At 43.5% G+C, this 26,251-nt stretch overlaps 1 protein-coding gene across 1 annotated transcript in view; it reads left to right on the top strand.

The window, feature by feature from the left end:
- FER1L6 (fer-1 like family member 6) overlaps nucleotides 1–26,251 on the top strand; it is a gene marked incomplete at its 3' end in the record, with an annotated part of 145,779 nt that overhangs the window by 15,111 nt on the left and 104,417 nt on the right. Inside the window, exons 7-15 of the mRNA XM_080694720.1 lie at nucleotides 3,725–3,803; nucleotides 5,270–5,426; nucleotides 5,982–6,168; nucleotides 7,110–7,302; nucleotides 9,988–10,340; nucleotides 16,705–16,813; nucleotides 18,671–18,851; nucleotides 23,783–23,903; nucleotides 25,493–25,593. Coding sequence (XP_080550846.1) covers nucleotides 3,725–3,803; nucleotides 5,270–5,426; nucleotides 5,982–6,168; nucleotides 7,110–7,302; nucleotides 9,988–10,340; nucleotides 16,705–16,813; nucleotides 18,671–18,851; nucleotides 23,783–23,903; nucleotides 25,493–25,593 — 1,481 coding nt within the window. The remainder of the gene's footprint in view (nucleotides 1–3,724; nucleotides 3,804–5,269; nucleotides 5,427–5,981; nucleotides 6,169–7,109; nucleotides 7,303–9,987; nucleotides 10,341–16,704; nucleotides 16,814–18,670; nucleotides 18,852–23,782; nucleotides 23,904–25,492; nucleotides 25,594–26,251) is intronic.

Here is a 26,251-nt window from a genome sequence, read left to right as displayed (position 1 = left end):
AGTGACAGTAGGTCTATTACTAATCACATACGGGGATGTGAAGCATATGCTTCAATTGACGTCTTAATGGATTGCCATTTTTAGTTGGATTTTTAAATGAAGCAGATGTTAGTGTTCTCTCTCGGGGTGAAATTCATATGGGTGGTCATTAATCACAACGCTTTCCCCTCCTAGTTGACGATAGATAGAGAAATAGGAATAAGAGAGAGAAAGGAATCAAATATGTCAGTCTTGTTGACTGTAATGTGGATCAGAAAATGTGATTTGGAGCATGGGAGAGCCATTGAGAGTCTCAAAAACAGAGTCTCAAAAAGTTGCCTGTGAGTATAGACCTCAAGGCCTGTCCTTGGGGTCTGCCACACAGACCCTTCCTAAGCTCCACTAAGGGTATTCTACCCCCGACAGAACAGAAACAGACAACACTGCCTGGTCTAGCCTGGTGCCTTATCCAACTTTGCCCTCCACATGGAGGATAACAATGGGAAGGGAAAGTCTTGTGTTGAAGCCACACTGGCCCAAAGTAGAGAGAAGGGAGGCCACGTGGGATCATTAGCCACTTCACAGTGCTCAGCACAGGGAGAGAGACCAATGCAATAGAGGAAAACATCTGTCTCACCAGTCTGAGAAATGGACACTTCTTCCAGGGAGCAGGATATGAGGGAACGTATGTGCCTGGGAGGGTGGAGATGGAGGCAGAGGAACAAGTTAGCACTCTCTTCCAAAGAGTTCTGAAAGGAAAGAACCCCTACGTTATATGCCAAGCAAGAGTGTGGAGAGTAAGGGAATGTTTTTTTCCAGTGGTCATGCCAACTCTGAAGGGGAGATGACAAAGTTTGTCTTGGAAATGTCTTTCCTGGTTCTTCTCTTCCTTGTCTGTTGTTATCAGCCACTCAATATAATAGATAAACACATATATAATATAGTATATCCCTTAACCCATAGCTGAATGTCAGCCAAGTCCTGTGCTAAGGCCTAGGTCCTGGTGGAGTTATATTATCTTTCCTATGAGCACTTGAAGAATGTGACTCTTGAGGAATGAAATGTCACCGAGAGCCAAACATTCTTAGTGTTTCAATTTCCGGCACAATGACAAGCGGTGTAGAAGATATTTTGGGACCTGGCATGTTGCCTGGGACTTTGCTCTGACACTCAGGCAGCCACCTGTTTGTGAGAGAGGCTCTATAATAGCTCGTAAAGGACTCTCAGTCTCAGATGAACAGTTCATCACTAGGTTTTTATGCTGGATTACAGCCAAGGGTCATGACTGTGGGACATGTGGATCTTTAGACAGAAGATCAGAGCTCATATTGCCTGTCCCTGTTCCTTTTACTTGGAAGATGAAAACACTTTGGTGTCCCTAAATGACTCTTAGGGATAGAGACAAAAGATTTTAAAAGGAAAAATTCCCCTTGGGAATTTTAATACAACTTTTCTGCTAGTTTGTTTTTTCCCCTGAAAATTAGTGTGCCCCAAATAAATTCAACATGGGGGGAGAAGGGAATGTTTCAGTCAGTATTCTCACTGCTGTAATTCAAAACAACTGACTACTACAACTTAGAGAAAGGAAGATTTATTTGCTTATAAATCTGGAGATTTCAGTGGTTCAGTCCATGTCAGGTTGGGTTGTAACAGGAGACAGAGATGGGGGGGGGGAGTCAGTAAGGGTTTTATTCTCATACCACTGAAGCCAGAAGCAGAGAGCACAAGTGAGAGGATTCAAGGACACATGCATAGTCCCTAAGACCACACCCCCAGTGACCACCTTATTTAGCCACCTGCCTGGGTTACCACCCAATAAATCCATTACAATGGATTTATTCACTGATGAGATTGTAGCCCCCATGATTTAATTATATCAACCCTGAACATCAATACCTGTGTTCTTTCAGGGAGCATTCTGTTTCTAACCATAACAGAGAGAGGGCTGTAAGCAGATGATATTGAGACAGATAGACTGTAACACACACACCTGCTAGAACCCAAACCATCTTCCATTAACAGGGGGATCAGGGCATGGAGGGCCCTAGCATTCTGTCCGAGAGGCATCCCAGAGTCCTGGTAGTCCACTGTCTGGCACTCCACCATGATCTACATGCCTTGAGGAGGTTTATCAGGAGATTTATTTGGGGTTTTTCGCATCTCATCTTGCCTGTGGGCCTTGCGCCATGCAAAGTGAGCTGGGAAGCAGCAGTAGCACCTGCCGCACATCACCTAACAGTGAGATTTTTCTCTGTGGCCTTAAGTAACTCCTTTGCTTGAGCCAGGCTGTCCTCACTCCCCTCAGGCCTCTAACACTGTGGGGAAGGCTGGGCAAGTGAGGGGACAGTGGTAAGAGAAATGGAAAGGGCTGTTACTTCCTGGGGTCAGTCGAATTTATTGCTTCTTACTGCCTCCACCTAAAGGAGCTATCTACAAGCCATAAAAGTCTCCCATTTGTCCATTATATAACCATTCACTAATTCACTGAAGGATTCTTGAACATCTATTGTGAACAAGGCCATTGATAGGTAGAAGACAGTAGGAAGCAGCCTTGGATTCAAGGACTCAGAATGTTATAGTTAGAGGGCGACTCAGAGGACACCTAGTCCAACTTCCAACTGGGGCAGGAATCCCTCTCCATCTCCTCCACAATACAGGGTTCTTGGGGCATGATGGTTATTTCCAGTGATGAGGAGGTCATTATTTCTAGGAAATCCCATTACATTGCTGAGAAGTTCTGACTGTTATGAAGATTATCCCTATGTTGAGCTGAAGTCTCTCATCCCACTACACTACAGGTTCTCGCACAGAGAACCTGTCCCCTTTTCTGAATGGCAGCATTTCTGAGATTTGAGGCTCTAGGATTACATTCCTCCCCCTCATTTTTTTCTGGTTTAAAGAGCAAAGTAATCCCGGTTCTGCAGCAGCTTCTCATACTGTAGAGCATCTGGATGGACACCAGCTGTGCCTCCTTCCTTTAGGACTTCCTCATCATGAGTGTATTGGCATTAAAATGTGCTCTGGCAGGCGCTCTGCCAACTTTGGATCAGACCATTTTCTTTTTTTTTGGTGGTACTGGGGTTCCTGGAAACCCTTCTACTTCCTGGCTACACTCCCAGATCTATTTTTGTACTTTTTTTAAATTTGGAAACAGGGTCTCTTAATCTGGCACAGCTGGCTTCGAACCTGCGCGATCCTCCTGGCTCTGCCTCCCGAGCACGGGGACTACAAGTGTGCACCACCACGCCCAGCTGGATTAGACTAAATTTTGAAGATGACCACCTTCCTTGTTCTAGTGTACATCACCAAAATGTCTCAAGGCAGGACATGATGAGTTCTCTGAGAAAGTTATAAGCAAAGTATTTTGGGAATTTAGAGAGAATCAGGGAAAGCTGCTTGGAGAAGGTGACAGGAGCCCTGGGAATTGAAGGCTGAGTGGAAGGTCCACTGGCAGAGGTGGGTACTGAAGGGTGGGCTGTACAAGGGGTTTTTTTTGGTTACAAAAAGCTTTCAGGCAGTGAAAGTATCAGGTGTTTGTCAATAGAGAATGAATTGAGGAATTGGTAGGAGGTGGAGGCCCTTTATCACCCTGTAGTTTGATGATCAAACTCCACTGTGGTCCAGATGCAGGTCAAAGTCAGGCAAAGGTCAAAGCCTAGAAGCCTCTTTTATGGATCACAAACCCATTTTACAGACTGATCCTGAAAGATAACCATGCTGGGCATACTGATCCATCTCTCCCCAGGTCCTTCACCACAAGCTGATAGGAAGCATTCTGATTGGCTCCTTCAAAGTAGACCTGGGGACTGTGTACAACCAACCTGGTAAGGAAGCAGCACCTCTTTGTCTCTCTCCCTTCCTCTGTGGTTACAGTGCCCAGAAGCCACTGCATTCTTTCACCACCCATTTAACCTTTAACTCAATGAAACTGAGTGCCAGTTATACAAAGATGAATGAGACATGGCTCTTGCCCTCAAATAATCTGATGATAAAATTATCTTATACATTTACCTCTGATGAATTTCTTTCTTTCTTTCTTTCTTTTTTTTTTTTGCACAAATTCTATCAAATTAAGTGCTGGAAGACAATGAGCTGGAGAGGCAACAGAGTGTAGAAGCTGAGAATACTGACTCCAGAGTCAGATTGCCTGAATTTAAACTCCACACTGCTATTTCCTAGCCGTGCAACTTTGGACAAAGGATACAAATTCTCTATGCCTCGATTTCTTCAACTGTAGAAATGAGGACAAATCAAGACCTCCTTCCCGGGGTTTTTAGAGGACTGAGTTAATAAATATGCATAAAGCGCTTAGTAGAGAGCCTGGCACATGGCAATGACTATGACATTTTGTATCACGGCTTGCCATAATAACTATTAATATCCCTGGCTTATAGGAAAGTGAAACTCAAAGAAGCAGGCAATCTGTCCAAGGTCAAGAGCTAATAAATAGCAGAGGCAGCAACAAACAGAACTTCTTATGAAAGACCCCTTGTATCCTGTAGTGATGCCAAGTCACATGACCTCAGCAGAGCCAGGCAGTGGGCGTGGCTTAGCGCAGGGAGCAGGGTGCCACACACAGAGCCTCGGAGCCTCGGAAAGCACAGGTGGCCCCTCAGCCCTGGGGAAGGGCCGCGTCTGCTGAGCTTCATGAGCATTTCTGTCATGTAGAGGTGTGGAGCGAGCATTGCCTGACCCAGTGGCTTTTTAAAAAAGATAAGCCAGAGCCAGGCGTGGTGGCCCATGCTTGTAAATCCCAGTATTTGGGAGGCGGAGACAGGAGGATTGTGGTTCACAGACAGCCTCAGCTACTTAGTGAGGACACTCCGCAACTTAGTGAGACCCTGTTTCAAAATAAAGAATAAAAAATAGGGCAGGGGCTGTAGCTCAGAGGTTGAATGCCTCTGGGTTCCATCCCCAGTACCGCAAAAAAAAAAAAAAAAAAAAAGATAAGCCCGTCACAAAGATCTATGAGCCATATTTATTGATGTAGGCAAAAAATACACAACTTTGACACTTCATTTATGTCCCTCTATCTGGTCAAAGCTGGAATCCTGCTAGGTGATTTACTAGGTTGAAGGTTTCTCAAATACTCCTGGTTGGAGAAAAAGATGAAGAAATGGGTGGGAAGCAAAAGAAGGGAAGGGAGTGGAGCAGGAGGGAGGCAGCAGAGGCTTGGAGGTAACTGAGCAGAGCCCCAGCCTGCCTGCGGGGCAGAGGGAAGCCAGCCTGGGAGGCTGGGGTGGAGCCGCGGCCCTCTGTGCAGCCCCTGAGCTGCCAGGTGCTTTTACAGGTCATCAGTTCTGCGACAAGTGGGCACTGCTCACAGATCCCAGTGACATCAGGACTGGCACAAAGGGGTACCTGAAGTGCGACATCAGTGTGACCGGGAAAGGCGACATCATAAAGACCAACCCCAAAACCTCCGACGCTGAGGAGCAAATAGAAAAGTGAGACGGGGCCACCCAGGGCCGTAGAAGGGAAACGATGTGCTCCGATTTGATGCCTCTGTTCCTTCCCTTTTCATCCTGGGGGCCTAAGAACGGCCGAGCTCCTGGCTTTCCACCTGAGGTTCTGCTCTGTCACAGGCACCAGGCTGTGTCTTCTTAGAGGGGCTTTCCTATGGGAGGTCAGCTTCTAGGTCTGATCTCTTCCTGGAAGAGCCCATTATTGACAAGCTGTTCCTGATCTTGTCTTTTTTGAAGGAATTATATTATTGACCACTGGTTTATAACATGTCAAGATTTAATTGTACCCTTAAAAAGGTACCTTTAAGAAGTGGGAAGCAATGTGTTCAGTCTATGTCCCTAAGACCAGAACGCGCTTGCATTTGTTCTGTCCTTCACTGTGATTTACACTGAAAAGAAAGCTCATTTTAGCGATGAAGTTTTCTTGCATTTCAAAATCCTTCCTTTTGCCTTGAAATTGCTGCTACTTTCTTTCTCTGTTCTTTCCAGTGAGAAAACTATATATTTATCTAATTAAAAAAAATTTCCCCCTCTCAGGAACCTTTTGATCCCCCAAGGGTTTCCGACGGAGAGACCTTGGGCCAGATTCTACGTAAGACTCTATAAAGCAGAAGGGTTGCCCAAGATGAACTCCAGCATCATGGCGAATGTCACCAAAGCGTTTGTGGGCGACAGTAAGGACCTCGTGGATCCCTTTGTGGAGGTCTCCTTTGCTGGGCAGACGGTGAGAACCACTGTCATCAGAGCACTGCTCTGTATCCAGGGGTTTTTAATCAAGTTAAAATATAATTTTGGAAGTACCCTGAAAGAGAAAATTTGCCACAAGAAGGCAGTGAGTCAGGTGGGGAGGGCTTCCCACTCACTGTGCATGGAAAACAAAGGAAAGGAGTTGTGGTTTCGGACCCAGATAGACTGACATCCTTCTCCACTTGTGGCTACTTCTCTGAGCCATTGCCCAGTCCCTAGGCCCTGAGCAGATTTACCATTCCCTCTCTATTTGTTTCACATTTACCAGGTAGTCATTGTCCTATGTAAGCCTAAACACCTCTGTTCCCCACTCCAGAACCATTGGAAGCATCAGGACCAGCCACGGTCCATGGTCAGAGCTTGGCCCAAGTTGGCTGGACTTTGTAGCTTCAGTTGACACGCATGTTGTCTCTGCCATCAAAATCTGTACCTACCCTGACCCAGTCGCTTTGGCAGGATGAACACTGTTGTATTTTTTACCTGAGTGGCTCTGGAGTTCATGTAGAACATCACTTCCATCTTAGGACAAGGAAAGTAAGGTCTACACTAGAGCAGTAAATTGCTGGATATCGCACTTAAAAAACACGAGCCTGTGGTCTGCCTGTGCCGACTGTGTTCCTGGTGATGCACAGCACAGCTCCTGCTCGTAACATGGGTGTTAGTTTCAGCTCAACCCTAATGTGCTGATTAGAACTTTCCAAGGGCAGTGACTCGCCTTTGTCCCTGGTACCTGGCATGTCTTCCAGCATCGAGTAGGTCATCAGTAATTTCTGCTGGGTGCAAAGGATTTTCCTGGGTGTCAGGACATGGCAGATTCAGCAGTTTTGGCAACTGGCTTTATATCTCCAGCTGGTTTGAAGAATTTCTCTTTAAACAGTCATTTCCTTTCATGGCTCACATCTGCCTTGTTGTTTTTAGGGGCGAACCACAGTGCAGAAGAACTGTGCAAATCCTGTGTGGCATGAGCAGGTGGTCTTCAAAGAAATGTTTCCTCCTTTGTGTCGGAGGGTAAAAATACAGGTGTGGGATGAAGGCAGTGTGAATGATGTAGTGCTGGCAACTCATTTCATTGACCTGAAGAAAATCTCCAATGAGCAGGAAGGAGATAAAGGTAAAGTCTCACATTCCTGACTTGGAAATAGGTCTCAAATTGCCTTTGAGCCCCCGTCTTTAAGCCATGAGGGTTAGCATGGCAATGTGGCCGGCATCTTCCACAGTTCTGTGTGGCTATGGCTTGGCTTGATTCAGGGTGGTGGTTGAAGCTGGGCTCTAGCATCCAGGAGTTTTGGTCCTGGTGCCAGGTTATCTATAAAATGGAAGTCAGTTTTCTTTTAATTGAAAAATGAGTTTAGATAAGAACAGAAGTTGGTAAACTAAGGTCCCTCAGCCACATCTGGCTTGCTAGATATTTCTGCACGGCTCACAAGCTCGGAGTGGCATTTACATGCTTTAATGCCCCTCAAATGTCTCTACCATTCCTGATGGGAGCAGGAAAGTATGAGAATGAGGGAGCTCTGGCTGACTCAGTGAGCCAGGGAGGGAATAAAGAGTCCCAGATCTCTCATGGGCTCACCTGGTGGAGGCCAGGAACACTGCTTCCACTCAATGTATAGCTTTTTATTTGCAAAACCCAAAATCATGGGTGATCATTCTCTAAAAACCTCAACAAACCCTTCTTCTTAAAACCCCTAGGCAATCATCTTTCCCTATATTATAATTTTTTGCTAATTGACAGATATGGGTACAGATAAAGATTCACAGAAGTACATATCAAATACATGTGTATGTATGCACAAATACTAAGCACACATACATATGAAATATATATTATATATATCATCACATATATGTGAAGTTAGTACTATTTTATTTTCTTCCTCAATTAGACTAAGTCCTTGTCAAGAGCAGAGAACAAAATTTATACATTTTTATGTCCCTCAAGGAGTAATATCAAAGAAATGCCTCAATGAATAACTTCTGTTTTTTCATATTATGAAAGTGTTTATCACTTTATATAGAGAGTAGACTCATCCATCCATATTATTTCTCAAATATAAGTGGACATGTTTTATTCATGACCTCTTTGTTGCGTTCAGGAAGATATATATATCCACACTTGAAAAGTATCCATCAGGGACCATAAAATCTATCCCTCTTAACACAATTCTCCTGCTTCAGTTCTGCCGAGAGGAAGGAGAGATTCGGCACACAAAAGTGGGCATGGGAGATAGAGAACATTTAGGCATAAAATTATTATTAACAGTAAAATGTATCTGGAAATATCTAATTAAGGTAATTGCTAAACATATAATTTTTATTCATAATGATAACTAATATTGTTGAACCCTTTCTAAGAGACTGTCTATACCACTTTTTTTGTAACTAGAACTATTTATTTATTTATTTATTTATTTATTTATTTATTTTTTGGTGGTACTGGGGTTCCTGGAAGCCCTTCTACCTCCGGGATACACTCCCACGGGCTACACTCCCAAACCTATTTTTTAACATTTTTATGTGGAAGCAGAGTCTCTTAAGCCAGCGAGGCTGGCTTCGAACCAGCGCGATCCTCCTGTCTCCGCCTCCCAAGCGCGGGGATTACAAGCGTGCGCCACCACGCCCGGCAACTTTTTTTAAATTTTTTATTGGTGCATTATATTCAAACATCGTATTGGGGTAAAAAACTTGTGTGTACAAACATGTACTCATCGCTGATTTAACCCCTACCCAATTCCCACCCCATTCCCTCCCCGTCCTTCCTTCCCTTGCTTGGCTTAGTGATTGACTTCGATATGTTTAAGTACATTGTTTTAGAGATTATACCACTTAATAGACATTTTTTCTTTTAATTTTGAAGCGAGATGAGTATTATTAATACCTCTTCCAGATAAGGAAACTGAGGCAAAAGGTCATTAAAAACTTGCCCAAGATCACACAGCTTGAAAGTGCTTGAGCTGAGATTTGAACCCAGGCAGTCAGTCATCAGGATTTATTTTGAAACAGGGTTTCACTAAATTTCTGAGGGTCTCACTAAGTTTCTGAGCCTGGCCTCGAGCCTATAATCCTCCAGTCTCAGCCTCCCAAGTACTGCGATCACAGGTGTGCGCCACCATGCCAGGCTGTCCACATTCATTTTCGTAGCCCTTTACGTAGCAGCTGAGTGATTTTAAGACATGTGATACATGCCATTTTGTTTAAATCCCTTAAAAATATTTCCATAGATTTTATGATAAAGATCCAAATCCCTACTGAGACCCCTGAGAAGCCCCCACCTCTCCAGACTCTTTCCACACAGCCTAGTTTTCAACTTTATGCTCCTTTCCCAGTGAGGGGGTGCTATCCCCCACCCAGATTTCTCAGTCTCTCTTCCTGCCTAACTCCTCTCCATGCTACATCAGCCTGTTACTTGATTCTGATACATCTCCTTTGTAGTGCTTATAGTGTGAATATTTCTTTGTTTAGTGTTTGTATCTGGGTGTCCTCCACTGGACTCCATGGTTAGCGTCTAGCATGGTGCCTGGCATATATTAGGAGTCAACCAACATTTGGTGAATGGATGAATGAAGTTGAAGGGATGCGTGTTGGCCTTTATCATAGTATTAAAATGCAGACGAGTATAAATGTGCATGGAAAGAAGACCAAAGTGAGATTTAGGTGAAATGTTGTCTTTCAGTATATCATTTTGTTTGTCTCTTCAATATTTCTACATTTTTGAAAGAACGTGAATACCTTTCATAAAGCAAGCACATGGTAAACTTGAAAACATTGCGGATAACTAACGCTGGGGGTCTTCTAGGCTTCCTCCCTACCTTTGGACCTGCCTGGATCAACCTGTATGGCTCACCTAGGAACCAAAGCTTGATGGACGACCACCAGGAACTGAATGAGGGTTTCGGGGAAGGTGTGTCATTCAGGGGCAGGATCTTGGTAGAAATCGCTGTGGAGATCCTCTCGGGAGGGGCACAGGAGTCCAAATTTTCCAAGGCCCTGAAGGAGCTGAAGTTGCCTTCCAAGGACAAAGACTCCAAATCTTCCAAAGGCGCCAGTAAGGACAAGGCGGACAAAGCCGATGATGGGAAGCCACAGCAGGCTTTGGACAAGACCAACTCCACCCAGGTCGAGGTAGAATCCTTCGACGTACCCCCCGAGGTAGGTCTGAGCCCCGCTCCTCATGCCTCACCTGGGAGGAGCCCAGGGCAGACAGCAACTGCCCCCGGCTCCTGAAGGCAACTGGCTGCCCTTGTTGTTCTTCCTGAAAATCTGTCTTTCCAGCCCTGTGTTTTGGGGCCAACCTCTGCCTCTTTGCAAATGGCACTGCCATCTGTTCATGATAAATTCCTTCACACTTCCCAAACGTAGATTCTATGGGAACCCAAGGAAACAGCCATAAAAGTGCTCCGGGGGTGTCAGTACGTGCTGGTGGGCTGACAGACTAACTTTATCCGTGGACTGATTTCGTTTAGCTGTGTTATCTCGGAGTATGATTTGAATGGGAGAGCACATAGGAGAAGAGATTAATGGGAGGAAGAAAGAAGGACAAGCTAAGATCTAAGAAGCTGAGAAACCTATTCCTCTTCCCCAAACTTGTGAAGAAGTCATGTTCCATAAATACTTTTCCTGGCCATAAAGCACTTCCCATTTTCCTAGCCCACTTCTTTATTATGGGCATGAGATCGGAGGCTCCAGGATTAACATCACTTGGGAATACCCTCTCAACTCTTCAGCTTTACAATGGTGACTTGTAGTTAAGAAATTGAAAGAGTTTCATGTCCTGCCAGTGGTCGAGGTGGGTAGATTACAGCGCTGGGCTAGGTTAATATTGCCTCTGGAAGCATATGTGTCTCAGGTCAGCAGAAAGGGAGGTGATGGCTGTTCTCCCAGAGCTGCCCATTCCTAAGGAGGAGGAAACAGCCACAGGATCAAGGCAGGAGAGTCACCTGAACCTTGGAAGAGCCACTTCTTTTACTGGTGGGATCTAGAGAATCTTAAGACACTGTCGGGGAGAAGTTAGAATACCAGGCTGGAAACCTTGGGGCTTATCATCAGAGCCACAAGTAGCTGATAACAGTGATAATAACACTGATCTATGTTTCCTCACCAGCAAAATCAGGTGGTAATAGTTAACTCTATCTGAGACATCTTCTAGAGGCTAAGGAGAGAATACATGGAAATCAACCAGCAGAGTGTCTGATGCACACCCACTAAGCTTGCAATGCACCTGCTGTTACCAATGGCACTATGATTTGCTCCCGCCACCAGGGAAGGCTAATTCAAAGCTTTTTACCTCTTGTTTGTGATTTGATATTTTAGGGTCCTCCCCAACAATTTCCTCTGAACTCACCCATTGAGAAATATTCTCTGAAAATGTGTGCTGTTTGTTGGCATTAGTGTCAGCATTGACTTTATGGGAGTGGTGTGTATGTGTGTGTGTGTTCAGAATATATGGCAATGTTGTAAACTTGATCAGAAATTGCAGTTAGCTTAATGGACATCTAAGCTGTTATTCTTTTTTCTGACCCTCTAGGTAATCTTTCCTGCTGTGGGTTGAGGTTAGACATTCTTTTCCAAACAGGAATTTCCAAGTAGAAAGAAGCTAGAATATTCTTCTCTCTCTCTCTCTCTCTCTCTCTCTCTCTCTCTCTCTCTCTCTCTCTCTCTCTCTCTCTCTCTCTCTCTCTCTCTCTCTCTCTCTCTCTCTTTTCGGGTTTGGGGATGGAACCCAGGGGCATTCAACCTCCGAGTTACACCCCCTGCCCTGTTTTTTATTCTTTACTTTGAAACAAGGTCTCATTAAGTTGTGGAGGGTCTCACTAAGTAGCTGAGGCTGTCTGTGAACCATGATCCTTCTGTCTCAGCCTCCCAAATGCTGGGATTACAAGTGTGCGTCACCACACCTGGCTTAGAAGATTTTCTTAATCCAAGTCAATGTCTTCAAGATATTTTGCTAAAAGAGCCTGAAGAATTACACCCAAGCAGAAGGCAAGGGGTAGAAAGGACACTTTTCTAAAAGGCTGGGAACCCTCTTGTCTATTGTACAGAAAGTGGTAAAGAGGGGAAAATTCAGACATAATTCAAACTCTGTTTCTCCTCCCTCCTCTCTTCATCTTGATTTCTTGCTTGTGGTCAGTGTCTTGTTAGGTTTATTGGTTATCCATTGCTGCATGACAACTTACACTAAAGCTTATCTTGAAACAACAAATGCTTATTTTCTCTGTGGGGGAGGAGGAAAATGGGACTAGCTTAGCTCAGTGTTCTGGCTCAGCACTTCCCATGACTTTTCACTAAGATCTTGGCAGGGGCTGTGGTCTTCTGAGGGCTTCACTGGGACCACAGAACCCAGTTACAAGATGGTTTTCTCCTTTGGCAGGAAGTTTGGGTTCCTTGTTGGCTGTTGGCAGAAGGCCTTGGGTGCTACTGTGTGGACCTCTCCATAGGTTGCCTGCATGTCCTCATGACATGGCAGCTGGCTTCTCCCCGAGCTGTGGATCTAAGAGGGAACAAGGTTGTCTTTTGTGACCCAGCCATGGAAGCCAAACACTGGCATTTCTGCTGGGCTCTGGTGATCAGAGAAAAATCATTTAATCTAATCCATGTGCAAGGGGAGGAGAATTCTGCTTCACTTAATCAGTGTGAATTATCTAAGAATTTATGGAGGTTTTTTTTTTTTTTTTCAATACTGGGGTTGGAACCCAGGGCATTCTATCTCCAAGTTACACCCTCAGCCCTATTTTTTTTTTTCGGGTCTGGGGATGGAACCCAGGAGCATTTGACCTCTGAGCTATACTCCCTGCCCTATTTTTTATTCTTTATTTTGAAACAGGGTCTCACTAAGTAGCCGAGGCTGTCTGAGAACTGCAATCCTTCTGTCTCAGCCTCCTGAATGCTGGGATTACAAGTTTGTGCCACCACGCCTGGTTTCTATTTTTTATTCTTTATTTTGAAACAGGGTCTCATTAAGTTGCAGAGGGTCTTGCTAAATAGCTGAGGCTGTCTGCAAACCACAATCCTCCTGTCTCAGCCTTCCAAAGGCTGGGATTACAATCATGTGCCACCACACCTGGCTGGACATGTTTTAAAACCACAAAATTAAACTGAACATAGCATATTTTTGTAATCTCAGTACCTGGAAGGCTGAGACAAGAAGATTGTAGATTTGAGGCCAGCCTCAGTAATTTAGTGAGATCTTGTTTCAAAATAAAAAAGACAAAGGGCTGGGTTATTGCTCAGAGGTAGAACACCCCTAGGTTCAGTCCCCAGTACAGGGAAAGAATAAGGAAGCTAGGAAAGGAGGGGGAGGGAGGGAAGGAGGAGGAAAAGGAAGGAAGAAGGATGAACAACACTGTCCTTCTAAATCACTCATGGCCTCAACAGCCCAGAGACTGCATTCACCAGCTCTTTCTTGCCTCATCTCTTTGAGCTGCTCAGAGTCTTGACCTCCAGTGTTGCCAGCTGTGGCTGTGGTCTCAGTGCACATCTGGACAATCAATAGACCTCATAGCGCTGGACATTCCAACTCGCCCTCACTGCCACCACCAAAGCTCATCTCCCCTGGCCAAACTCTCACAGAGCAGAGGCAACCTAAAACACGTGTTCAGACTTAAATGCCATGAGGCTTACTGAGTAACTTTTGTCTAAGCGTCATTCTCAACATTGATAAAAAATGAACATGGAGCCTAACTTTAGGGAGCTTGTGATATAGAAGGGGAAGGAAAATAAACTAATGAGCTTATGATAGAGAAGGGGAAGGAAAATATGCAGAATTAGTATAACAGGAAGTAGAAGTAATCAGTGCATTAGGAGAGACAGAATGTTCTTCTTTCCTGGAACAAATGATTAAAATGTGTGTCCCCCAAATAAGACAGCTGAATTTGAATTGTGGCAGTGTGGTACAGTGGTTACTACCCAACCTCTGGAGAAAGATTGCCTCCATTTGAATTTAGGGTAGGGGACTTACCTTCCTTTTCTATAATAGCCCCTACTTCATAGCCGTTTACTCATGATTTAATGAGCTTGTATATGTAAAGTACCCAGAGCAAAGCCTGGCACATAATAAATGTTCAATAAATATTAGTCATTTTGTAATCCTGGGCAGCTCTGGTCACCTCTCAATGCTGCAGCGTTCTCATCTCTAACTCCCTGAGTAGTTGTGGGAACGACATAAGGTAGTGCAGGTAAAATTCTACTTCTGGTATATAATGAGAGCTAAGTGAACATTACTTATCATCATTGTTTCAGCTTAAGGTATGCTTCCAGAAGGCAAAGTCATTTGAGTTAGGCCTCGAAGAATGTGAAGGAGCAGGACGTCAACTTGAACCTGTTGAAATATTTACCAAAATTGCCATTTATGGGGTTTATATGTGTAGGCATTTTACTAGGTGTTCCAATGAGTGATGTCAGCCCCATCCCGTTTCCTCCCTATAGGCCCTAAGATAATGTTTATGTCACAGGGAGGGAAAGTGACAACTGGAGATGGAACATAACCTGCTGAGTCAACCAGCGAGGAAGTAGCAGAACTGGGATTAAAGAGGGGTGTGTGGGGTTACGTGGTGTCCCTCCTCTATCTCCATGGCCTGCTTTCCCCAGGTCTCCTGGTGGTTCCTACCCTCCTCTCAGAGAGTAAAGTCAGCCTTGGGAAAATGAGATAAGAGGCTGATTTATAGCACTGGGTAGACTGTGACTAAGATCCAGACTGAGCTCCCACGGTGTGCATTATTTCTGGTGAATAGAAGCATTCCTGGGTTTGCCAACACCACAGAGGCCCCTGTGTGAAGGAAGGGGCTATGTTTCTCCAAATGATGGGAAACACTTTAATTCTCTGAGGGACACAGTTCAGGCCTCTGGACCAAATGGGGATTCTAAAGCCAGGGGCACAACTATTTTGTTTCTTTAGACTAAGTTTACTGTTTCTTCTTCTTCTTCTTTTTTTTTTTTTTTTTGCAGAATTTAGTAAATACAACTGCAAAACCAGGAGGCATAGACCATGTGCTTCAGCTCACTCTGAAATGTGATGCTGGGTCACTGTGTGCCACAGACATCTGCTCCAGAACAATCAGCCTGTTCCGTGGCAGTACGAGTCATTTGCAATAAGAGTCATCTTGTACTGCCTTGTGATGGGTCCTGTCTTATGACCTGTCACAGTCTATCTTTGTTCCAGTCAGCATTCTTACAGCTATAATCTAAAAGACTGACCATGTAACTTAGAGTAAAGAAGATTTATTTTCTTACAGTTTCAGATTCAGTGCATGTGAGGTCAGGAACCGTGGGTCTCAGGACATGGTGGCAGGAGATGGCGAGAGGGAGAGCACAGGGGCTGTGCTCCTCATATCATGGAGACCAGAAGTAAGCGCACGATCAGGCAGAGGAGGAACCATATATAATCCAAAGCCACAGCCTCAGGGAAGTACCCTCTCTAGCCACACCCTTCTGGCCTAGGGTACCACTCAGATAAATCCATTACAATCTACTACTGGGATTACAACCCTCACAACTCAATTACACCAACCCCAACACCAACTTATACACTCTTCAAGGGGTCATTCTACATCTATCTAACCACAACAATCTCCACACTATAACCTTTTAGATAGAGCAACCATAGTAGAAACTAGGTCTCCAGTCCCGTGGCTGAGTTCCACTTGCTCTCTGCCTTTGGGGAGCTCCTTAGTCTCTCTGAGCTTTATTTTATTCAAGTAGAAGGTGGAATCTAGAGCAGATGAACTCTAAGGCCCTTTTCAGCATGAAAGTACTGTGAGTCCAGATTTGGTGGGTACCTCCCAACTGTAAGTGCATAGAGCTCCTGGATGCACGTGATTGGTGGATGCTCACATGTGCAGATGCCTTCTGCCCCCTTTATCTAAGTTTGCTTATTGTTTAGGGAAATAAAGTTCAACTTTCTACCAGCACCAAGAAATGGGGTAAACAAATATTAGCGTTCAAAGAGCACTGAGTCTGAGTTCAGAACACTTGAAAAGCTACTCAAACACTTCAAGCTTCAGTTTCCTCAATTTTCTCATTTGTAAAATGGGAATGGTCAAAGTTTTGATCTCTTAAAGTTATTAGGAGGAACAAGTAACATAATGTATGTGAGTTTCCTGTATAAGCCAGAAAGTCATGCTCAAAGGTAAACATTGAATCCTATGACTCTCAGTATACTATCTATGATTTTCTCTTTCTAAAAGCCTGATCAGAGGAAGGTCATCCCAAACCTGTGTTTCATCCACAGCCTCTTAGAAAGACACATACCGAACTAACCCTTGACATGAAAGGTTTTCTGTCTTTTAAGGTAGCAGCTCAGAATTGAGCTTGCATAATTCTAGATAGTGGTCGAATTTGGATTTGCAATTTATTTGCCATGCTTGCTGCCTGTCAGATTAGTGTGAGGCATGACATTTCAGGCTAGAACAGAGAGTCTGGGGTCTACAAATTAGGCCATAATAGATCAGTATCGCTGATGAGGCTCCCTGGTGAAAGAAGAAAGCTGGTTCTTGTTAGTAACTATTTTTTCTTTCTGTAGATTATACCAGAAAAATATGAGGAGTTTTTACTCTTTGGGACATTTTTCGAAGCTACCATGATTGATCGGAGAATTGGAGATAAACCCATCAGCTTTGAGGTTTCTATTGGTAAGTGCAGGCAAGCGCAGTGCTCAGCTCATGCCCATTTTTTGAATAAAGTAATTGGTGCAGTGCATGAAGATGAGAGCACTCTGGTGGAAGTTCACTTCTCAGAAAGCAATAAGCAATTTCTGGTGTCAATTATAAAGAACAAATTTATTTTCATACTTTGAAAATAGTTAATAGAATAGGTTTGAATTCAAACATATTTGTATTAATAATTCTGGTTCCATTATACTAGTCTCAATTTCCCTGGGTCTTAGTTTCTTCCTATATAAAATATGAATAATAACAACTTCTCACAGAGTTGTAAAGTTTAAAAAGTTAATGCATGCAAAATGTCACACATCCAGTAGATGCTATTAGCATAATTTCTAGTCATCTTCTTGGGATATTGCACAGCTGAGAAAGCTATTCCAAGGAACAGCATTTCATCAGAGGTCTTGATTCAGACAGCTCTCTTGCAACAGGGTAGGGAGAAATGGAGGTGGGATCCAGGCTCCCTTAGTAGAGGACAGTTCAGGGGCCACTGTGAGCTGCTGGCAGCCACATCAGTGGCTGGGAGTTGGTACTCCATCCTGGTAAAGGGATCTGGGTGAGACACCAACAGCATGTACTGCAGAAATAGAGTAACAGAAGACAGCATGACTAGAGGGGAGAGGAAGAGGTCAAGAAAGGAGGCCTTAGGAAAGCTTCCCAAGTTAGGAGGAAGAGGAATCTGTGATAATAAGCTTGTGATCTCAGATGATTCAATACCTTCTTGATTTAAACAAAACTGACCAGCTCTGTAATATGATTACCTCTGGGGCTCTTCCAAAAGTGGCAAATGTTCATCTAAGTTTCTTTTAATCATTTGAAACTATATGGTAAAATGGAAAGATGAGGACGCCAATATTCTTGCAGGAATAGCTTTTCTTAATGATATCAGTAGTTCAAAAGCTGCCTCATTTGCTCCACCTGATTTTTTCTTTCATCTCTTCCTTCTTCCCTTCTTCCTTCCTGTCTTCTTTCTCTACCTCTTCTTATTTTCTAAGATGTGGTATTGTATTTGGAGATTTAGACAAGAGAAAGGTAGTGTTGGTAATGGCATTGATAATATTTTGTTGAGTGAAAAATGAACTATCTGCAATGATCCTTTACCAGACTTAGAAGGATATATACTATGATGTTAAAATATGGTTATAGTCGGGTGTGATGGCGCACGCTTGTAAACCCCGCGCTTGGGAGGCAGAGACAGGAGGATCACGCAGGTTCGAAGCCAGCCGTGCGCGCTGGCTTAGGAGACCCTGTTTCCAAATAAAAATGTAAAAATAGGTCTAGGAGTGTAGCCCAGTGGTAGAAGGGCTTCCAGGAACCCCAGTACCACCAAAAAAAATGGCTATAGCTACTGGGCGTGGTGGTGTACCTAGTACTTAGAGGCTGAGACAGAAGGATTGCAGATTTGAGAACAGCCTCAGCAAGTAGTGAGACTCTTGTCAACCTAGCAAGACTCTGTTCCCAAATAAGAAATAAAATTGGTCCAGGGGTGTAGCTTGGAGGTAGAATGACTTTGAGTTCAATTCCCAGCAACACACACAAAAAATGTTTAGAATTGAATTTGTAATTTTTAGTGACTGTTTTCATTTTTTTACTGTGTTTTATAATTTGTCACTGGTGCAGGTTTTACAAAAGGGAAAACAAGGTAGACAGGGGTGATGGCTCATTGTCATTGTCAATCTTCTTGTTTGTTTTCACCATTTATTTTTTCCACCTGCATCCTGAGATATTTCCTTGCCATGGGAGAATGTGAACCTGGATTTTTTATGCCAAGTTGACTGGTTCTGATGCTGACATCTAGCCCCTCTCCCCTTGCCACTGCCTCTGCAGGTAATTTTGGGAACCTGATTGATGGAGGGTCCCATCATGAGACTAAGAAGTCATCTGAATTGGCTGGAGAAGATGTCCTTCCACTGCTGCATGAAGGGGAAGTGGATGCAGCCCATGACGCTGCCATCTCTATGTCTTCCACAACTCGCCCAGAGAAGCCACTGGTGACAGAAGGGAACAGGTAGGAGATACAGCAGGCAAGAAGAGTCAAGGCTTCTCATGGTTGCATTTCATCCAGTTCCTGGGACTATTTCATTCAGTTCTTTATTAAAGTCAAAAGCATCATGTTTTATCTCAGTTCTGGCAAACAGAGGCTATGTGTTAAGTACTGCTCTACTGAATCCTTAGTAACATGGCAACTCTCCAAGTGATACATCCATATAATTTAGTTAAATGTCAGAACAATGATGAGGCTTATTGTCATATCTGATGTCCCTTTTATTCTATAACTTCGAAGCACAACAAGGTAGGAAGGTTGGAACTTAAAATTTTAACCCAAACTCTATTAACAGATCTTAGACTCATCTAAGATCTATGATACTATGTTAGCTCAATTTGGTGGGATTATTGAAGTCATAGTTTCTTATCTTATTTTAGTCATGATTATTTGCAAATGAAAGAACTCAAAGAATGACTGTTAATGCCACCAGAAAAGACTATTTTAGAAAACAGCTGGGCCCCTACATGCACTCTTACAGAAATCTTTTAATTCATGCAAACTCTCAACCTACAAAGAGAAGTAAAATTATAGAATTATTTAAAAAATAGTGTCAGATATTAGTAAAATGATTTATGAAAGAGCCACACATAATTAAGAATCTTCTATTGCTCAGTCTTGTGATATAAGTAAAAAGTTTCTCAGATCTTATTGGATTTTTATGATAGCACATTGCTCTCCCATTTTATGTGAGGAAATTGGAATCTGATGGTGTCACATGGCCACCACAAGGCCACATCACTGCACACTTCAATCTCTCTGCTCCTCTCCACCTAAACATTATCTCTGGGGAGGGACCCATTTCTTACTGAACACTATTAGGTAACAATATCTCCCAAACAGATTTCCCCAGATAGCCTTTTTTCCTGAGCAGCAAACCCAAACACTCACACTTGGATTTCTTATGAATTATGCACCAGGATCACTGTCTTCATAGGTAACTTTTCTCCTTTTCCTACCTCTCTTGTCTCATAGATTCATCCAGCCATTTCTGAGTCCTCTAAGGCATGATCGGAAGGTTGTCAGTTGTTTCTTTTTCTCACATCCAATCAGTGATGGAGCCTAGTCAGTTCTAGTTCTTTAGTACTTCTCTCATCTGCCGTTTCTCTAATTCTAGCATCAGCTTGTTAGGCCCAGACTACTTAAGAAAAAACAAACCTCCTACTAGGCTTGATCTTCAAGATACTTCAAGACCTAGCTGAACCAATGACTCCCCTGCTTCACATCCTCCACTGACTCCTTGTGGTTTTCTAGCTTAATTCCAGAGGCTAGACTTTGTGCGTTTCATCCCAGTCTGCTTCTCTGTCATCATCTCTAGTTACTGTACAAGCTCCCCCTCTCTTCCGGCCATGCAGTGCCCCCGGCAGTGCCCCCAACACATCCTGCTGTCTACTGTTTGGGGGTTTTTGAACACACTCCTCCCTCTGCCTGGCAATGAGCCCCTCACAGGTTCTGGCTCCTCTTATCCTTCAGAAGTAAACACAAGTTCCCTTGCCTGACCCCCAAACCTAGTTTGGACTGGAGTAAGACGTTTTTACTTATCCGTCCTTCCTATGAGATGATGAACCTTTTGAGAGCATTTTTGTGTCTTGGCCTTTCGATCTGCTCTTCTCTGTGCCTGGTACTTAGGCGATGCACACAAATATTTCTGATTGATGTAAGGAGTTACTGTACCTAGGCTGGCACAGTGCACTATGGGAGCAGAGAGATGGGGTGGTAGCTTAATCCTACTGGGGAGGAGGAAAGAGTTGGGGAACGTTCTAAGAAAAGTCACAAGAAACATCTTAACTCTTTCATCCTTAAGAATGAGAGAGGCTTAAAAGATGGAGGGAGAGTGGGACAAAAGAGTGTGGAGTAAATGGAATAATCTTAGCTGGTTGTCCTCTTATTTTTTAGTATTCCTTATATTTTACAAACCTATCTTTCCCATGGCTCACCCTCTTTGGGATCTTTTTTTGGCTCCCTCCCAGCCACACTTGATTGTCTTCATTTTGGGACAAAAGAATCCCAAACTTCCCTGCACTTTAACTTCATTTTCAAAACTACCGACATCAATAAGTAAGTCACATAACTGGATCTGCTGCTTTGGGAGAATCCTGGGACTCTTCAGAGGTTATCTGCATCCAAATATCTTCCCCACCATAATGGACCCATTATTGGCCATTTGTGGGATTTTGTTTTGTTTTGTTTTGTGGTACTGGGGGTAGAACACAGGAACTTTTCTATCTCCGGGCTATACTACCAGACCAAATTTTTTTAATATTTTATTTGGAAACAGGGTCTCACTAAGTTGCTAAGAGCCTCACTAAGTAGCTGTGGCTGGCTTCAAACCTGTGCGATCCTCCTGTCTCAGCCTCCCAAGCACTGGGATTACAAGTGTGCACCACCATGCCTGGCTCATTGGTGAGATTTCAGGGGCTGTAGTGTGGGAAGGGTTTAAGAGGAGCTGTGGGGTCCCAAGACAACCTTGGATGGACCCCCATATTAGTGCCAGTCAGCTGGCTCTGGATGACCAAAATAAGTCATGCTGGTCTCTTTTGGTACAGCTGGACTTTCTATTTCTGTCACTATAGTGAGGCTTTGTCCATGTAGCAGCATCCAGGAGGCTGGAGCTGAACTGGAAGAATCTATGCCTATAATAAACCCTACACACATAGGCATGCACACATTTGCACATATATGAACACATGCACACATGCAATTCAGTAAAATACCACAGTCAAGTGTTCTGGGCTTGCTAGTTTTACAAAGCATGTATATTTGCCTATAATTCCTATGCTAGGCCCAAGATCAGGAGTGAGATTATAGAGGGCATCCCATGGCAAGGTCATCATTAAATTGTCAATATTCCAGACTTTCCCTTGTCCAAATCACAAGGCTGGTCCTGGTCAGGGCTGCTATTCAAACTGGCAGCCTCGTCTCTCCGTTGGTGATGAGCTGCCTTCCCATCTGCTGCTTCCCATCCAACTACTATTGAACTAAGAAGCCAGATTCCTGGTCCATGAAGAGCCAGCAAGAGGCTCTAAGCATCATGAGCACACATGACGAAAACCTCAGGACAAATACAGCTGGGAGGGCTCTGAGCGTCAGGAGCACACATGATGAAAACCTCAGGACAAATACAGTCCTGCTGGGGACATATTTAACAACAGGATTCTCGGTAAAATAAAGAGATAAGATAAAGAGAGCAGTTTGGCTTATAACCTTTTTGTTGTTGTTATCCTCCTGCTGTAAAGACAACCTCAGTTTCTGCCAAGAAGCATTTGGCTGCTTCTCTGAATGAACGCCTGCTGGTTTGTTTTCTGCAAAACAGACCAGGGGGGCCCTTTGCTAATTTTATTGTCTACTTCAGAAGAAATTTGGTTTGGGGAGCTAGAAAGAACAACCATCCATTCTTTCAGGCTGTCTCTGTGTCGCTCTGCCTGTCTCTCCCTCTTCTTGCCCCACTTCTGTAGGTATTTTGCTCCAAACACTTTTCCTATTATCAGAGCCACCTGTACCATCACATCCATCCCGAGCACTTTGTTTTAACTCAGCTTCAACAGTTCTCTTCACACAGTCCCAGGTGTCTGTGAGAAAATGACAATGAGTTTGGGGAAAACCCAGTCCGTAAGGTATCTATCTTTAGGCAGGGAGCTTTTAAACATTTTGCCACCCCTCACCACCTTACCTGTCCCTACACCCACACCCACACCCGTCCTCTTTGGGTATTGAATCTACAAATTAATTTCTTCTTTTCTGTCTTCTCATCTTATTCATTGCCTATTTCTATTTCTACCAGCATTTAAGCTACCCAGGGCCACTCTCAAACACCCTCATGGTTCCACCTCTTCCCCTTAGAGCTAATTTGCCATCCTTCCCATCACTTTTAGCCAAGCAAATCACCAACTTTATTAGCACCAATTCCTGGCAACAATGAGTATTTGATGGATAAATTGATGGATCGATGGATGGACGGACAAACAGATGAATGAAGTTCATTCTAAACTATAATGCAGAAGTTTATTTGGGGGCATATAGCTTTACCCTCATTAAAAAAATTACAACCTAGCCAGGTGTGGTGGCACATGCTTGTAATCCCCACACTTGGGAGGCAGAGACAGGAGGATCATGCCGGTTCAAAGCCAGCCTTTCTGGCTTAAGAGACCCTGTTTCCAAATAAAAATATAAAAAATAGGTGTCTGAGAGTGTATCCTGGAGGTATAAGGGTTTCCAGGAACCTCAGTACCACAAAAAAAAATAGTACAACCTAATATTTCTTTAACAATTTCAGCTTACAAAACACATATACATTTATAGATGGGCGTGGTGGCACACGCTTGTAATCCCTGTGCTTGGGAGGCTGAGACAGGAGGATCGTGCAGGTTTGAAGCTAGCTGCACTGGCTTAAGAGACCCTGTTTCCAAATAAAAATATAAAAATAGGTCTGGGAGTGTAGCTCAGAGGTAGAAGGGTTTCCAGGAACCCCAGTACCATCAAACAAACAAACAAACAAAAACACATATACACTTACATCTGTTATCTCCATTGATATTTATGTATGCCTGGAATATAGACACTAAAAAAAAAACCACATTCATTTTATTTTTTTTTCTTTCCTAATCTAAAAGCCCCTTCCTTGAAGAGGCTTGCCTAATAAACTTTGCCCTCTGGCGACCATTTCTCACTCTTGCCCTGGGTATAATGGTAGCCATTACCACCTCTCATTGTGGCCATGTAACTCTTCATTATTGTTCATGGGTCCCCAGTTATAGACTAAGGATGGAATGGATGGTTTGATAGTTTTGTCCCCCCTCCTCCCCACTGCATCAGAACACAGAAAGCATGAGCATGTGGCTGGAGTTCCCTCTGACCCCGATTGCCAGATAACTTCCAGATCCAATGTGCTTCCACAGGAATTACAACTACTTGCCATTCGAGGCCAAGAAGCCCTGCGTCTCCTTCATCAGTTCCTGGGGAGACCAGACCTTCAGGCTTCACTGGTCCAACATGCTGGAGAAAATGGCAGACCTGCTGGTAGGTGACCCAATCGATGTTAGATATGTAGATTAGGGAACTAAATGCCAGGGGCTTTTTAAAATGCACCTACTGGAGGTTATTGATCACGGTTTAAATACAACTGAGTTAAATCTGCTGTATTTCAGGGACACATGGCTTCTACCATGAAGACCCAGAGGAATGAGAATACATTTTGCAAAATCCCTGTACTTCAAATCAAACATTTCAAATTCAAATCCTTCCTCTGATTCTTATTATTATAGGATCTAGAAATAGGTTGATTCCTTAATCTCCTAAGGGCAGGAGGTTGAAGACATTCTCACAAAATCAATAGGTTCTAGTTTTAACTAATCCTTTTCTCCTACCCACACATCCCATGGACAGCAGCCTCTGCTCACTGTTGACGTATATCACCAGACGAGTCTGGTCTTATCCCTCCCATTCCTTTAAAAGCAACACCAGGGAAGGAACAACTGTCTCCTTCCCATTTGCTTTATGATTTCCCTTGTATACGGCAAAGCATTGGGTCCAGGCATTGTGTACCTAGACCCTGAAAGAGGTGTGCTGACTGTGGGATTCTGTTCCAGGCTCACACCACATGGAGGCCATCATCTCTCTTTGTGTCTTGCTTCTCCTTCTGAGAGAATAGCTCATTCATCTCCGAGAGTTTTGAGGGAACAATTTCAAAGTTTCTTGGGAGGCCATGGTAGCCCTTAGCACTCATTTCTAATTTCTTTCTCAGTGTCAGGATTTTTTCAGTCATGGCTAATAGAACTAAAGTTCACACTACAGTCAGTGTTGTTGGTGAGAACCATAGTGAACCCATTTTACAGACGAGGAAACAGGGCATGAAGGGACTGGTTCACTTAGAAGCAGTAAAGCCTAGATTGGAACCCAGGTATTCTGACCCGAGAGCCCAGATCTTCAGCCGCACCATATTGCCTGTTCCTATAGAGAAGGTGAAAAGAGGAGAATGTGTCCCCATGCATCAGACTTTGGCCCATGGTAGAGAATATAGGTTTTGTGAATTCTAGCAAAACAGTGCCAGCAGGTATATTTGCCCTTGGGTACCATTTTCCTCCATGTTACTAAATGGAATCCTAGAATTTAAGCCCCAAAGAAAAAGTACAATTATTAGACATATAGTATACAGCCATTGCCATATATAATCTACCCATTCACATTCGTGTGGCTTTGGCCACATATAATCCTATGAATGGGTAGCTCTTTAATTTCTGAGATTCCATATGATCATATTACTAGTTGATAAATGGACTTTAACATTGCTTCCAGAGCTTTTAGCAATTGTATTTAAAGTATTTTTCAGGATATTAAGTTTCCCCACAGAGAACTGTAAATAAATGGTCCCCAGCCAGAGAATGGAAGGCTCACAATGAGGATGCAGAAGTATTTTTAGTTCAAGTGTAAGAAAATGAAGAGACTCTTTCTTAATTTCTAACAAACAAACAAACACACACACACACACAAATAAGGACAAAAAAGCCATATTTTCTTTCTGGATGGTCGCGTTCACTATGTGTACCACGAGTCTCATTCCCACCCTCATTCCCCCATTTGTCATTTTTTTTTTTTTTTTTTTTTTGCAGGAGGAAAGTATAGGAGAAGTGAGAGAGCTGGTCAAGATTTCAGAGGAGGCCCCAGAGGAGAAAATGAAGACGGTGCTCACTGACTTCATCAGTCAAAGCAGGTGGCTGGCGCACGCGGAGCTGAGCTTCCATGCAATCAGCTTGTGGTTACCTTAGAAAAAAATGGCCGATTTCATGTGTATTCAAATGGGTATTTCATAGTGTGAGATCTATCTTTATTTCGTTCAGTAGTTTAGCTGGCCCCTGTGGGCTCACTTCTGCTTCCTGAAACCTCAACAACTACAACATGAACCAAAGGGGAGACGTAAAAAGAAAGACAGACCCACTGCCGAGATTATTTATGAGACAAGAAAAGTGTTGGTAGTGTTATGGCCCAGCATGGTGTTTTGCACTTGGTAGATGTGCCACGAGGATTTGACTAGTAGATGGATATACTATATCAAATACAACTTCACTGGATTAATAAGTGCCAAGTAATTACTCTCATCCCAGGCAGTAGACAATGTAATAGAAGATAAAAAATAGTGATAGTGTAGTTACCTATTACTGAGCAGCGAATTACCTCAAAACACAGTGGCTTAACACAATGTTTATCATCCCAGGGTTTTTTTTTGTACATTTATTTGTACACTGTAATTCTATCTCATAGTGAGATTCAAAGTGATACGTTCATCCATGCACACATCACTTGGTGTACCTCCCTCTACACCCCACCCTGGGCCCCTCTTCCCTCCCTGCACACGCTAGTGAGATGGGTAC

Source organism: Muscardinus avellanarius (assembly GCF_963383645.1).
Source record: "Muscardinus avellanarius genome assembly, chromosome: 4".
In the NCBI taxonomy this organism is placed as follows: domain Eukaryota; kingdom Metazoa; phylum Chordata; class Mammalia; order Rodentia; family Gliridae; genus Muscardinus; species Muscardinus avellanarius.
This window is presented reverse-complemented; position numbering and strand designations above follow the sequence as displayed.